The following is a 13,994-nucleotide window of genomic DNA, read 5'->3' as shown; positions in this document are numbered from 1 at the left end:
AGTCTGCTGAAATTCAAGGATGCTAAAAGCCAACAAACACACAATCTATATTTGGAATTTGCCAAGGGTAGAGTTTCATTTAAAGAAAGAACAAGGTTTCTCACGGTATCCACTGTTCTCTGGAAGCCAGGGAAGAATTTGCTCCTGACGCTCTGTGCATAAATGTAGCCTATTTTCAGAGTGATTTCTATCAGTATCTTTACCTCCCCACCCCCCAATCCTGCATTCAGTGGTGTCAGTGAAAAACAAAATCTCATACAAGTACTATAAATCTTGGAGCCCTACTTTCCATCTCTTTCTACTACATTTGGCCATGCCTCCTTGTGGTTCAACCCCAACACTGTAATGGTGCCATGTGGCAATTGAGCAGAACGGCCAGAAAAAACTTAAGAGGGACTCTTGAAGGTGACTGCTTCCTGTACCCCAGGATGGCTGCCTGAGATGGTCATTGCACTCTGCCTAGACGTGTCTTCTAACTGTTCCCATTCTGTGTGGAACTGGGAGAACTTAACCAGTCTTTTGACTATTCTTTTGAATAGCTTGTAGATTGGGAGCCTGTGGCTCCCCAGATATTCCTGAACTGCAATTTCCATCACCCTGACTATTGGCCAGGCTGGATGTGGTTGATGGTAGGAGTTGGAGTCCATCAGCATCTGGAGGGCCACAGGCTACCCACCCCTGAAATAAGTGATTCCACCATGTCTGCCCAATAACAAACTGCTTGAGAAACTGCAGTTTCAAAATCAGCTTGCCATGAGGCCCTTAACTAGCTGCAGTTATGTTTCAAGAAAAACCAAGTCTCCCTTGAATTTGCATTGCTGAACTAGTTTCACGTTGCTTTAGATCCTGGCACTAAAGGAGATCACACAGATCAGGCATGAGGAAACATTTTCAGCCCAAGAGCCACATTCCTTTCTGGAAACCCTTCGAAGGGTCACATGCCCATGGTGGGTGGGCCCAGAAGCAAAGGTAGGTTGAGCAGCAAATGTGAATTTTACCTCTGTACAGCAGGCAAGTTCCTACAAAAGTATCACACTTTCCTGTTTTCCATTTACAGAATATGCAACATCCTACAACCAAAGAGCAGGCATGTGGACTTTTTATTTTAAATGAAAAATAACATACAAGCAATACACATGCTTACTTATTGCACATACAAAAACCACCCATTTATACATAATAGCCTGTACTACACCACAAACATAGCAAGCTTTTACCCGTTTAGCGGCATCCAGGAATGGACACTGGGAATTATAGTTTGGTAGGGCGCCCAGAGATCTGTACATGACCCCTCCCACCATACCCTAAAAACTGGGAAAGGGGAATGACTATTAAATCAGTTTAAAGCAGTCATATAGCTATAGAATCTTCCATCATTTCTGACTGGACCATCACCCACAACAGAGCGATCCTAATCAGTGCAGAAATACCATTTTAAAAATGCAGCTTCTGCTCCCAGCAGCTTCTAGCATTAGAGGCAAACTTTTTGGTGCTCCAGCCACCACAATATGGCCATATATGAGCATGTCCTAGAGCTCTACATTCAAATGCCTTCCCCAGGGAATGAACAGCAAGTTCTCACTTTATGGTCTTATGGATTATTTTGCTCAGAACAAACACTTGCAGTATGGAATGTATCACATTGTCATTTTTGAGTTTCGGTAAGAAGGTTTTTAGCTATTTAAATATTGTTCTGTGATGTTGTATTTTATCTGTTTTGTAAACCACCCTGGGATCCTATAGGTAAAAGGGTGGTTTAAAAGTAAATAATAATAATAATGTTTTGCCCATAATTAGAACTGAATTTTCTTTTCATCTTTTGGTGACATGTGCAGTATTGTTCCTAATTTGCATTACTGATTGCAAATAACAGCAAATACTCCCAGGTAGTAATGCTAATTCATGCCACTAATCCAGTCTCCTGATATAAATATGTTATACTATGCAATAAATTCATTCTGTAAAAAAATATACAACAGTAACATACATTTCACATCAAAATCCCCCTTGTCTTTGATGTTGGACGCATAATCTTCATTCTCTTCAGCCTGATAAAACATCAGAGTTGAGACTCATTCTCACCTCAACCCAACCCAAGGATTTGAGTTTCTTGATATGGCACCAGTTGTTTAAAATACATAGATATATATATACTATAAATAGAGCTATCTGTATTTTTTAAAAAGTTTAAAAGTAAACACATGACATTCAAAAAAATACTCTGCATGTAACAAGTAAAACTTGAATATAATTTAAACAAAGGTCAGTGGGGTAGCAGCTTTAAAAACGAATGTATCTTAAAGACTAGGGATTGTATCCAACTAAGTTCTATTCAGAATAGACCTATTGAAATTAATGGACCTAAGTTTGTCATGCCCATTCATTCAACTGGGTCTCCACCAAGTATGGCTAATGTTGGATACAACCCTATGGACTTGGTCCAAAGACAGGTTTGATTATGGGAGATGCTTTCATGTTAAGGTTGGATTTTCATCAGTCTACAAAACAACAGCAACAAAACAAAACCCTTAGGCAGTTCTCAAGTTCAATATTACCAACTGATGCCCGAATAGTTACAGTAATGGGAGAGGAAGCCTGTGCTCCTGTTATCCTATCCACTAGACACAACATCTGGAGGGCCACAGGTAACAGCATATGTTCCAGCAGCAGAAGCTAGACAGAGAGGGATGTGAGAGAGCCAAGCCTCTCAAGAGAGAAGGGGGCAGGAGGTGGCTACTTCTAAGTGCAACAAAAGTCCATGCAGGTGAGCCCACTTTCCAGACCACAGGGCACTTAAACATGAAGTGTTGTATTCAACGTAGTGACAAGGACAGTGTTTCAGCAGGACTTCTCCTTGTGCAACAGAATGTTCTCCCCATCTCCTCCCTGCAGCACTGCAGGTGCCTCTCAAATCAGTTCTGGTCCCCCCCCAATCCTTCAGAGCAGAATTGGGGGTGGCATGCATGCAGAGGGAAAAGGGGGAAATCCCATTGCACTAGAGCTAACTCTTAAATATTTAGCACCTTGAAAAGTTTGAGTTTCTGACCAAGGTTGGTCCACTGGCAATATTTGACTAGGTGACAGCTGTTCCAGCCCTGACAGCTTTAAAAAAACAAGCCCAACTTTAATATATTGGACAGCAGCAGTGAAAATATTCAAGACCCAAAAAGTTATAATAGTTGGAAAGACAGCCAGGAAGAAACAACTTCCCTCCTTGCCAGATCACTGTACTGCACCTGACACCATTTGGACCAGATGGGACTGGTAGGTCTGCAAACTTTACAAAAGATTTCAGCTGGAGAGACAGTGTCTTGTCCATTCTTCTAGCAGGCTAGACGTATTCAACCTGTTTTATTAAAAACCATTTGGCGTCAGACACATGCAGGGTGGGCAGGAACCTGCTGCTTTGGGCACGCTCCAGCTGGCTGCACACTCCCAGTTTTCATAAGCTTTGAGCCATGTGACAGTCATTGTTCACCAACAAGATCCAACACTGCGTGCTTTTGCAGTTGTGCAACTGGACTGACACCTTCCCAAAACATAGCAACAATCATAACAAATAATGAACCTCTGGACATTAGTCCAGAATATTTCTTGAGAACAACTTTCCTTTTGGTGCAAAGCAAAAATATTGATTTGGTTTAATTTATTTAGAGAAAACATTTAGAGCAATAGCCCTAAAAGCCTAGACCACCAGGGTTGTATTTTAGCTCTTATTTCCACTAGAGGAAATGCAAAATATAAATGCTTTTAAAACTTAAATAAGACATCTTGCAAGCAGAAAGCCAGTATTCTGTCACAAGAATGTTGTCTTATAGGATCAAAATCCATAAAAGGTGCAGTTTTTAGAGACAATGCAATTATGCATTTGAACCTGTAGATTCAGACTTGTGAAATGGTTCAGCACATCCTCAAGGACTGGCGCAGAATCGGAAAGCTTAACAACTTTGGGGTAGTTTGCATGTGAGGGTTTTTTTGGGACACATGCTAATCTATGAACAAAGGCAATATCCTGTGCATGCAAAGTCAACCCACACTAACTGGGGCAGCAGCAGGGACGGAATCAACAATGGTTATATAAAAAATAAAAAGCAGAAAAATAATCATGAGAACTAGCCACATTTTCTGATCATTCGAAATCTCTCCATGCTTTTTTTTCGTTCCGGGCACCTTGTTTTTAGTGCTAGCAGGATCAGCAGTGCGTGAATATGCTGGAGGTACCTGGAAGCAGAATAGGAAATGGAATAGGACAGATAGCTTGGACCTGGATGGGAAACAGAACCAACACCACTATTTCTGCAGTTGACAAGCACAAAAGGAAGATGGAGCAAGCTTGTTTTTTGCTGCTCCAGAGGTTCAAATTACAAGAAAGGAGATTCCAACTAAACGTTAGGAAGAACTTCCTGACAGTAAATGCTGTTCAACAGTGGAACGGACTGCTTCAGATGCTGGTGAACTGTCCTTCACTGGAGGTTTTTAAACAGAGGTTGGATGACCATCGGTCAGTGATTCTTTAGCTGTGATGCCTGCATTGCGGGGGGTTAGACTAAATGAAACTCTAGAATTCTATGATTGTATGACAGGGAAATGACCAGGAGACGGTGTAGAAGGCAGGCAGCAGGAAAACAACCTGGAAGCACAGTGGGGTAGCCTTCTGGCTTCGCTTAGAAAAATAAGTAGCTCAGACTCAGGGAATGCAACAGATCTAGAAGCTGCAGCAGGCAAAGTATCATCAGGATTGGCTGTCTTGCATCACCTGATATTCAGGATCATGATTCTGCTCCAAACTGTTTGTATCATGGTTTGAGCCAGATTGAAGTTCCTTTCTCCAACACAGGGCATAAAGGCCAATGGCAACTGACCCCTTTCAAGCTCCTTTCTCCTGGTCCCAGACATCAGGCTTCAAGGCATATATGCCAATGTCCTTCCCAGCTTTTATTCATGTTCTTGAGACCTTATCATAGGATCATATTCTCTGTATTCCATTTTGTTATCCACTGTGTTTTCACTTCACCAAGAGAAGCCATACACCAAAATGAAGAGTGAAACAAGCTTGAAAAATTGCATCTACTTGTAAATAATATGGGCCATGTGCTGGGCTCAAGATGCCCAAGTTCAGTGGGCTACTGATGCTCTGGTATACCACAGGAGGAACATCAAACATTTTAAAAAGCACAAGTCTCCCACCCATGCAAATATGGAAATCTGTAGGCACCTCGCTTGTGTGACCAAGCTAAGGACTGAAGGGCCCACAGAAAGAGAAAAGTGCGAATGCGTGTCATGTCCTTTACAATTCTGCCTGAGCTGGGTTCTTGGCATAACCCATGCCTTGCTGGACACATCGAATGAGTTCCTTGCGGTTGTCCAAGATGGTGTCAAAGCTCTCCTGCAGCCGGTTTTGCTGGTCAACCACCTTCTGCTGGAGGCTGCGGATCCAGCGGAGCAAAGCCAGGCGACGATACATCACCAAGTGGACATGGTGCTTCTCTTTCTCCTGCTCCTTGAACTTCTTCTTGTCCTGAAGATTGCGGAAAGCCTCAGCCAGTGCTGGGAAGAGGGTCTCGGAACTAGGAGGAGAGTTCTCTGGCTCAGCTTCAGCAGCGGAACATGGTTCTCCATGACCCTTCCAGTCTTCAGTGGCAACAGCAAGCATGTCCCAAGCACTGGCTGCCCCACTGTCAGGACTATCAATGCTTAGGGAACTGCTGGCATAACCATTGTCTTCTAAAGGGGAGCTGGCCAGCTTCCTTTCTTTTATCCTCTCCTTGGTCACCACCTTCTCATGCTCTGGGTCATTGACTTCTGCTCCTTCTGGAGGTCTGCGGATGTCCTCTTCCTCCTCTTCCTCTTCCTCTTCTTCTTCCTCCTCCTCCTCCTCTTCTTCTTCAGAGGCAAAGGACATGCCACCAGACTTCAAGCCCTGGGGGACGTCCTGTGGTTGGCTCATTGCAATTTGCCTCTGCATGAGCACTATTCGATTATCAGATGCCTCAGGTTCATTGTTCCCTCCTCGCTGCTCCGATTCCCCTGGTGTGCACTGGCTCCAGTTCTCATTGGTGTCATAGGCTTCCTTTCCCATGAAATTGAGGTTTGTATCTGGCCGACAGTCCCTTCCACCAAGGTAAGCAGTGTCCAGTTGAGAGTTCCCCTTTGCCTCATTGAACAGCGGGTTAATGGGTATCTCTGGCTGACACATGGCGAACATCTGTGCACCCTCCCAGCTGGGGAAAAGAGAGTAAGAGAGAGAAATATAGGAACAAAATGTGTAACCCACACGCAGGTCACATCCATGTAAGAACATAAGCAGAGCCTGCTGGATCAGGCCAATGGCCCATCTAGTTCAGCATCTTCTTCCCACAGTGGCCAACCAGGTGCCTGTGGGAAACCTGCAAGCAGGACTTGAGCACAAAAGTGCTCCCCCTTCTTGCAGTTTCCAGCAACTTGTATTCAGAGGCATAATACCTTTGACCATGTGGGCAGAGCATAGCTTCCATCACTAAGGGCCTTTTTTGGACTATGTCAAGAATGGGGAACCTGTGGCCTCCAGATGTTGTGGGACTCCAATCTGCTAACATGGCCAATGGTCAGAGTTGATGGGAGCTGGAGCCCAACAACATCTGGAGAGCCACAGGTTCCCCATCTCCTGGTCTGTGCCATGTGTGAAACAGCCCTCAGCTGAAAACCCACAAGTCACAATTGGGTGGTAAACCATTTTGAGAGGCTGTGATAAGGCACACATCTGCAGAGGACACTCACAATTTGGTTTCTTTCTTTTTCTGCTCCTTCCAAATTTGCACTCCAGCAATGTCATTGCCTCAGGCTGTGGAACTTTGGCAAACCCTGGCGGTAGCATGCAATATATTTTTTCAAAAAATAAAACACCTACAACGTGACTTGAAGAGAGGCTGTTGGCTGTGACTTTTTACAGACAGAAAGACAATGAAGATGGAATTCACCTACAGCTGGGGCAGAGTGGGGCTCATGGCTCTCTAATGTTTTTGCTGACTTACAACTCCCATCATCCCTGACCGCGGGCCATGCTGGCAGGGGCATTAGGAGTTGGAGCCCAACAACACCAAGAGACACACAGGTTCCCCACTCTCTGACCAAGAGCTGGTAACAATTTTTAAGTGGCCATTGACCTGTTTCTCAGAGCACCTTCTGCAGGCTGATGGGGTGCAGAGATATTCCTGCTTGCCTTCATGCACCACCATTGTAAAAACAATTTAGTTCACCAACCCTAAGCATTTTCATGACTTTATGCAGATTACAGGCCAACCAAGGGAAAGGCAGTAGGTTTGGGGGCCTGGGCTGGCCTGGAGGTTGCAAAATGAACACTGGGCAACTCATGGACAAACTGAACAACTGAACAGAGGGTGATGAGGCCTATAAACAGAGAGACTCTGCTACTCAGCTGCAGCACAGCTGATTCCCATACAGCAGTTTTTGCCAACCTAGTACCCTCCAGATGTTGTTGATCTACAACTCCCATCAGCCCCAGCCAGCCCCATATGGTGATGGGAGCTGGAGTCCAGCTACATCTGGAGGGCACCAGACTGGCAAAGGCTGCTGCTCAGCAAGGATGGGGAACTTGTGGCCCTCCATATGTTGCTGGAGTCCAGCTCCTAAACCTTGCCAGTGATCAGGGATGATGGGAGTCGGAGTCCCCATCTGGAGGGGCACAGCTTCCCTCTCCCTGCTATACACAGTCTAAGGGGAGGCTGGGCAGTTTCCACCCCTGCACCTAAATACCTCCTAAGCTTGTAGCAGTTTTGTCTACACAAACAAACACACCGGTCCTAATCCTCTCTCGATCCCACATTGTTTAACTTTACGACACACGAATTCAGCGAAGGAGCGGGGGCGTCCATCTGGCATCTTGCCAAACGCAAGTGGTTGCGCAGAAAGGCACGGTCGCTGCTGCAACAATCCTTTCACAAGCAACAAACAAGGAATATGATGCAGTTTTGTCCCAGCTTTGGCACCGAAGGGGATCTGGTTGCAACCACCACCACCACCACCCCGCCGCTCTGTGTGTGTCAGTGCGCCAGCCCCTCGCAGCTTTCTCGCTTGCTATAACCAGGCATGTAACCGGCACTCACCGCTAGAGCCTTGCAGAAAATCAGTGGGGAGGGGTGGGGGGTGTTTCAGTCTGCGTCTCTTGCCGCTGAGCTGCTGGAGAACGGAAATCGCATTAGGCAATGAAGCAGGAAAGCGTCACGGGCTGCCCGCTTCCTAGAGCAGGCAAGGTTGCTGCTGCTGCTGCTGGTAGTGCTGGCACGCAGCGGGAGGAGGAGAGAGCTCGGCGGCCGAGCTGTGAATGGCGCGCTCTGCAGCCACACAGGACCGCCGCTTGGGAGCACGACAGCAAGGCAGCGCCGCCACAGCACCACCTCCGTCCGCAGCCAGAGAGGGCCCAAGACCAGTGCTGGACTGGTTTCCGGAAGACTAGCTAGCGCCTCCCCATACACACACCCGCCGCCTGCCCGGGCCAATTCACACGACCCCAACTAGCGTGTAGAGAATGCGAGTGGGACAGAAGGTGGGAGTATTTGGGGGCGGAACCGACCTGCTGCTGGCATTCTGGCCGCTAAACGAGAGGAGCGCCAACGTGCGTAAATAACTCCTTACGGCCTCTCTTGGTCGACAGACACGGGTAAATCACATGGCAAAACTCTCTGCGGTGGACCGACTCAGAGTGTGCCGGGGAAAGGCGGGCCGCGGGGAGGATGATGATTTCAACTTATACACGAGATTGAGAAATCTCTATGTGGGACAAGAAGCTACAGTTAGAACTGGATATGGAACAACTGATTGGTTCAAAATTGGGAAAGGAGTATGGCAAGGCTGTATATTGTCTCCCTGCTTATTTAACTTATATGCAGAATTCATCATGGATGAATCTCAAACCGGAATGGGCTGGATGAATCTCAAACCGGAATTAAGATTGCCGGAAGAAATATCAACAACCTCAGATATGCAGATGACACAACCTTGATGGCAGAAAGTGAGGAGGAATTAAACCTCTTAATGAGGGTGAAAGAGGAGAGCACAAAATATGGTCTGAAGCTCAACATCAAAAAAACGAAGATCATGGCACTGGGCCCATCAGCTCCTGGCAAATAGAAGGGGAAGAAATGGAGGCAGTGAGAGATTTTACTTACTTGGGCTCCATGATCACTGCAGATGGTGACAGCAGTCACGAAATTAAAAGACGCCTGCTCCTTGGGAGAAAAGCAGTAACAAACCTAGACAGCATCTTAAAAAGCAGAGACATCACCTTACCAACAAAGGTCCGTATAGTTAAAGCCATGGTTTTCCCAGTAGTGATGTATGGAAGTGAGAGCTGGACCATAAAGAAGGCTGATCGCCGAAGAATTGATGCTTTTGAATTATGGTGCTGGAGGAGACTCTTGAGAGTCCCATGGACTGCAAGAAGATCAAACGCATCCATTCTTAAGGAAATTAGCCCTGAGTGCTCACTGGAAGGACAGATCGTGAAGCTGAGGCTCCAATACCTTGGCCACCTCATGAGAAGAGAAGACTCCCTGGAAAAGATCCTGATGTTGGGAAAGATTGAGGGCACAAGGAGAAGGGGACGACAGAGGACAAGATGGTTGGACAGCGTTCTCGAAGCTACAAACATGAGTCTGACCAAACTGCGGGAGGCAGTGGAAGACAGGAGTGCCTAGCGTGCTCTGGTCCAGGGGGTCACGAAGAGTCGGACACGACTAAACGACTAAACAACAACAACACAAGATTGACTGCTGTGTATGTGTACACTTGTGCATGAGTGTATACATGTGTGTATGTGTGTATACACACACACACACACACACACACACACACACACACCTCCAATATCAGAGGGTGTGAATACCATGGGGGAGGGTTGTGGTTCAGTGGTGGAGCATCTGCTTTACATGTAAACACTCCTTGATTCAACCCCTGGCATCTCCAGATACAGTGCCCATCTGAAATCCTGAAGAGCTGCTGAAGGTCAGTTATGGCCAAACGTGGCCCTCCAGATGTTTTGGAACTACAATTCCAGTCATCCCTGACCACTGGTCCTGTTAGCTACAGATGATGGCAGTTGTAGTCCCAAAACAGCTGGAGGGCCAAGTTTGGCCATCACTGGTGTAGACCTTTGGCCAGATATTGCTGAACTACAATTCCCACCATCTTTGGCCATTGGCCATGCTTGCTAGGGCTGATGGGAGTTGTAGTTCAGCATCCTATGGAAGGTCAAAGGTTCCCCACACCTAGCGTAGACCTCTGAGCTAGATAGAGCGATAGTCTGATTCAGTACCAGGGATACAGGAGTGGAAGAGTGTGGTAGCGCTCACAGAATTGTAGAGTTGGAAAGGACCAGGAGGGTCATGTAAATCTTGCTTGTGGTCTTCCTGTTGGCTGCTGTGAGAAAAGGGTGGTGGACTGAGCCTTTGGCCAGATACTGGAAGGCTCTTCATAATCTCAGACTATTCTGAACACCCTCACAAAAATGAGCTCCCTGCAGCATGGGAAGAAGCCAAGGGAGGTAATCAGGTTTGAATTCATTTTAGGGTTCTAAGCTGTAAGTGCCTAAGCAGCTGTGCCACTCTTTGGGTGTACTGGAGTGAGAATTACTGTAAGTACTGTTGGTCAGCAGTTATGGGGAAATGCCGTAGCTCAGTGGTGGAGCACATGCTTTGCTTGCAGAAAGTCGCAAGTTCAATTGCCAACCTTTCCAATACAGTGGATCGTTCTGAGTTTGCAGAGTGTGGCATGATAGTTGCCCAAGGCCTTGGAGAGCCATTTCCAGGGAGCAGTGGTGGCTGGTGCCCATTGGGACTGGTAGGATGGAAGGCAGAACCAGAGCCAGTGATAGGTGTTGTTGTCGTTTAGTCGCGTCTGACTCTTCGTGACCCCATGGACCAGAGCACACCAGGCACTCCTGTCTTCCACTGCCTCCCGCAGTTTGGTCAAACTCATAGTAGTGATAGGTAGAGCCAACTAATTCCACTTTTGTCCCTGTTCTCTTACCTGCTGAAATCTACAAGGGCAAATGGGTGGTAGTTTTTTTCCTTTCTGTTCTGTACCCCACCCTGGTATCTGTATTGATGAAGGGTGGGCTATAAACACTTTAAATGAATAAAATAAAAATATATATATAAGGCAGCTTCTTACGTAAGCTCAGGGCGAATCTGTATCACTTGCCCATTCCTTCATGTCTCCCGCACCCTTCCTCATACCCACTACCATCCCCACAGATAGTATGATCTCAAAAGGGTCTCTTATCACTACTCTGTGCCCTGGAGGCTTCTTGTCAGCTTGAAATGAGAAGAGGGAGATGCTGGAAGAAGACCAAAATTCTGTAAAAGAATTTGGGGCACAGGAGTGTCTGGTCACATGAGAAGCCACAAAGGAAGTGGAGATAAAGGGGCCTTTTGTGTTCACTTGGAGGACATTGAAGCAAATTTTATAATTGCGTTGTTATTTTTATTGCAAAGTATCAGCTGCTTTCTACACAAGAAGTCTCTTAAGTGACTTACAAAATGCTAAGAGCATAAAGCATGTCCCACACAATTCTCTCCTGTTTCATCCTCACTACAACCCTGTAGGTAGTTTAGGTTGAGAGATAGTAAATAGTCTTAAGTTGAACTTCATAGCTCTGGAGATGAGAACCCCTAGTCCTGGTCTGACAGTCTAACGCACTAGACGATCTTACAAGTTGATTAACAAAAAATTGTCCAGTAGCACCTTAGAGACCAACTAAGTTTGTTCTGGGTATAAGCTTTCGTGTGCATCTGAAGAAGTGTGCATGCACACAAAAGCAGAACAAACTTAGTTGTTCTCTAAAGTGCTACTGGACAGTTTTTTATTTATTTCAACTGCATCAGACCAACACGGCTACCTACCTGAAAGCTGATTAACAGTACAGTGCTATACATGGTCTACTCAAAAGTAAGCCCTACAAAAGTAACTTCCCCCAAAGTTTGTATAGGATAGCAGCCTGTGCTGTTTATTTATATAACAAGCAACATAAATTTAATAACAATAACAACACACCTATAAAATTCTTTAACCAGTTGATAACCCTGCTAAAAATACAGTGCAAAAAGCCAGCAGAGAGCAAGGTTTTATTTTTATTTTTTAAAACGCAGTATTGCCCCAGACAAACAACACCCTGTTGATTCTGTCCAAAATGTGCTGTGGGTTATTTCATTACAATTAAGAGCAATGGGCAGAAGACCCACGCCCCATGAATACCTCATTTGACAGCTGTGGGAATAGTAAATGGGAAAGTCCAGGTCATCCCTGCAACTGATTCAGCAGCCTCCGCTTTTCATCCTAGAGGCATTTTCTGAGAGAAGGTGGTCTTATTTGGGCTTTATAAGCTCAAACCAGCACCTTGAACGGCCTGAAACCCAGCTGGATGTTGACACAACAACGGTGGCAACTTTGATAGGCTATGCTGGCACCTTCCCTCTCATGGTTATTTCAGAACATCAGTGCTCCCAGTAAACCCAGAGTACTCCAGAATGCCCTTTCCATTTATTGCAATTTTGATCTGGCAACCTCTGCCGAGATCAAATACCTGGAGTCCCTGACATTCAGGCATGCTGTTTGCTATGCGCTAGAGATAACAGCTCAGCTCAATATCTGATCCAGGGTTCGTGCAAGTAACTGCCCATGCTCCTCTCCTGCCAGCAACCTGCTTTTCATCTGTTGTGTTTTCTGTTAACCAATCTAGCCCAATGTGCCACAGCCTTTGAACAAAATTGTTCCCAGCAGAGGCCTCAAGACCCCACTCCCCAGCCTGATGACGTCGGCATGTGTCACAAGAGCCTGTTGCTCTAACCTTTTTCCGTCAGGAAGGATGAATAATCGAGGCCTAACCAGTCCCGCATGTGAGGGAAGCTTTGAAGGGAAAGATGGCCAGGCACAAGACACGAGGGCAAAACCACCAAATCGGAGGGGTGGGATGTTGCACGAAAGCTGCCTAACTCATCCTCTGGCTGGCTCTTCAGGGCTCCAGACTAACTCTACAACTCATATCAGCCGCAGTAGAGATTAACCGGCTTTGCCCTTTTAAAAAAAATATAGGAGTCAGCAACTTGCAGAAAGCAAGGATGTCAACAGAGCCATGCTGGACCAAACTTTGCTGGTCCATTCAGTCCAGCATGCCAGGGTTCCCACAATTTTTTTATTGCTTATTCGTTCATCTAAAAGCATTTATAAACCTAATATTTAAAAATCGAAGTGGTATATAAAAATGCAATAAAGCAGTGTCATAAAAACAGGTGCAACATAAAAACCAGGAAAAGTATTATAAAAACCAGAATTCAGTAATAATGGGGCCCTTTCTTATGGGTCAGAGAAAGTCAGGGCAGAAAGATAACCCTGGGAAGCACACAAGCAGGGTACACATCCAATAGATGTCTCCTGCTGCTAGTCCTCATAAACTCTTACTCATTGGTGTAAAGTAGTAGTGGAGAACCTCCAGCCCATAGGCATAATGCCTGACAGGCCTCCCCATTTGACAGGTGAAGCCATTTTGATGAACCCACCTGCCCTAAGCCTGATGCCATATATGGTGTCAGGTGTGGGTAGGTATCTTTGTATCTGCAAGGTCCTGTGCATAGCATTTGGCAAACTCTGACAATCAGCTGATTGTTGGGGCTTCCATGCATAACACTATGCAAAGATGGGTGACCTGGCAACCCTACCAACCTGCCAAACCTGGCTTACGGCCTGGGAATATGGCACAATGGAATGGATTTTGATTTCTCTCTCCTTTTGCCTTCACCAACAGGATGAATGGAGATTGACCTGCTTAGGTGGTCAGCGGACCATCAGTCTCAGCAAATAGGATCAATGGTCAGAGATGATGGGATTGGTACTCCAACATAGTCTGGAGGGAGCCATGCTGGCTGTAACCACTATAACATTTAATTCATTTTAAAAAATTTAAGTATTTATATTGTCTGCCTGAACCTAACCAGAACAGGCCT

At 45.9% G+C, this 13,994-nt stretch overlaps 1 protein-coding gene across 1 annotated transcript; it reads right to left on the bottom strand.

Moving 5' to 3' along the window:
- Positions 1–1,081: 1,081 nt before the first annotated feature.
- LOC310768171 (UPF0500 protein C1orf216 homolog) lies at positions 1,082–8,327 on the bottom strand. Its single transcript, XM_083625913.1, has 2 exons — positions 8,103–8,327; positions 1,082–6,221 (listed from the first exon to the last, which is right to left on the bottom strand). Exon 2 carries the CDS (start codon positions 6,203–6,205, stop codon positions 5,288–5,290), a length of 918 nt encoding a protein of 305 aa, XP_083482039.1. The 5' UTR covers positions 6,206–6,221; positions 8,103–8,327; the 3' UTR covers positions 1,082–5,287.
- Positions 8,328–13,994: the final 5,667 nt, after the last annotated feature.

The sequence above is a fragment of the Podarcis filfolensis genome, assembly GCF_964270895.1.
Source record: "Podarcis filfolensis genome assembly, chromosome: 8".
NCBI classification, from domain to species: domain Eukaryota; kingdom Metazoa; phylum Chordata; class Lepidosauria; order Squamata; family Lacertidae; genus Podarcis; species Podarcis filfolensis.
Note: the sequence above shows the minus strand (reverse complement) of the source record. Positions and strands in the feature narration are given on the sequence as shown.

Excerpts from the sequence above, each read along its gene's own strand:
- LOC310768171 (XM_083625913.1), bottom strand. The coding sequence starts at position 6,205 with ATGTTCGCCATGTGTCAGCCAGAGATACCCATTAACCCGCTGTTCAAT.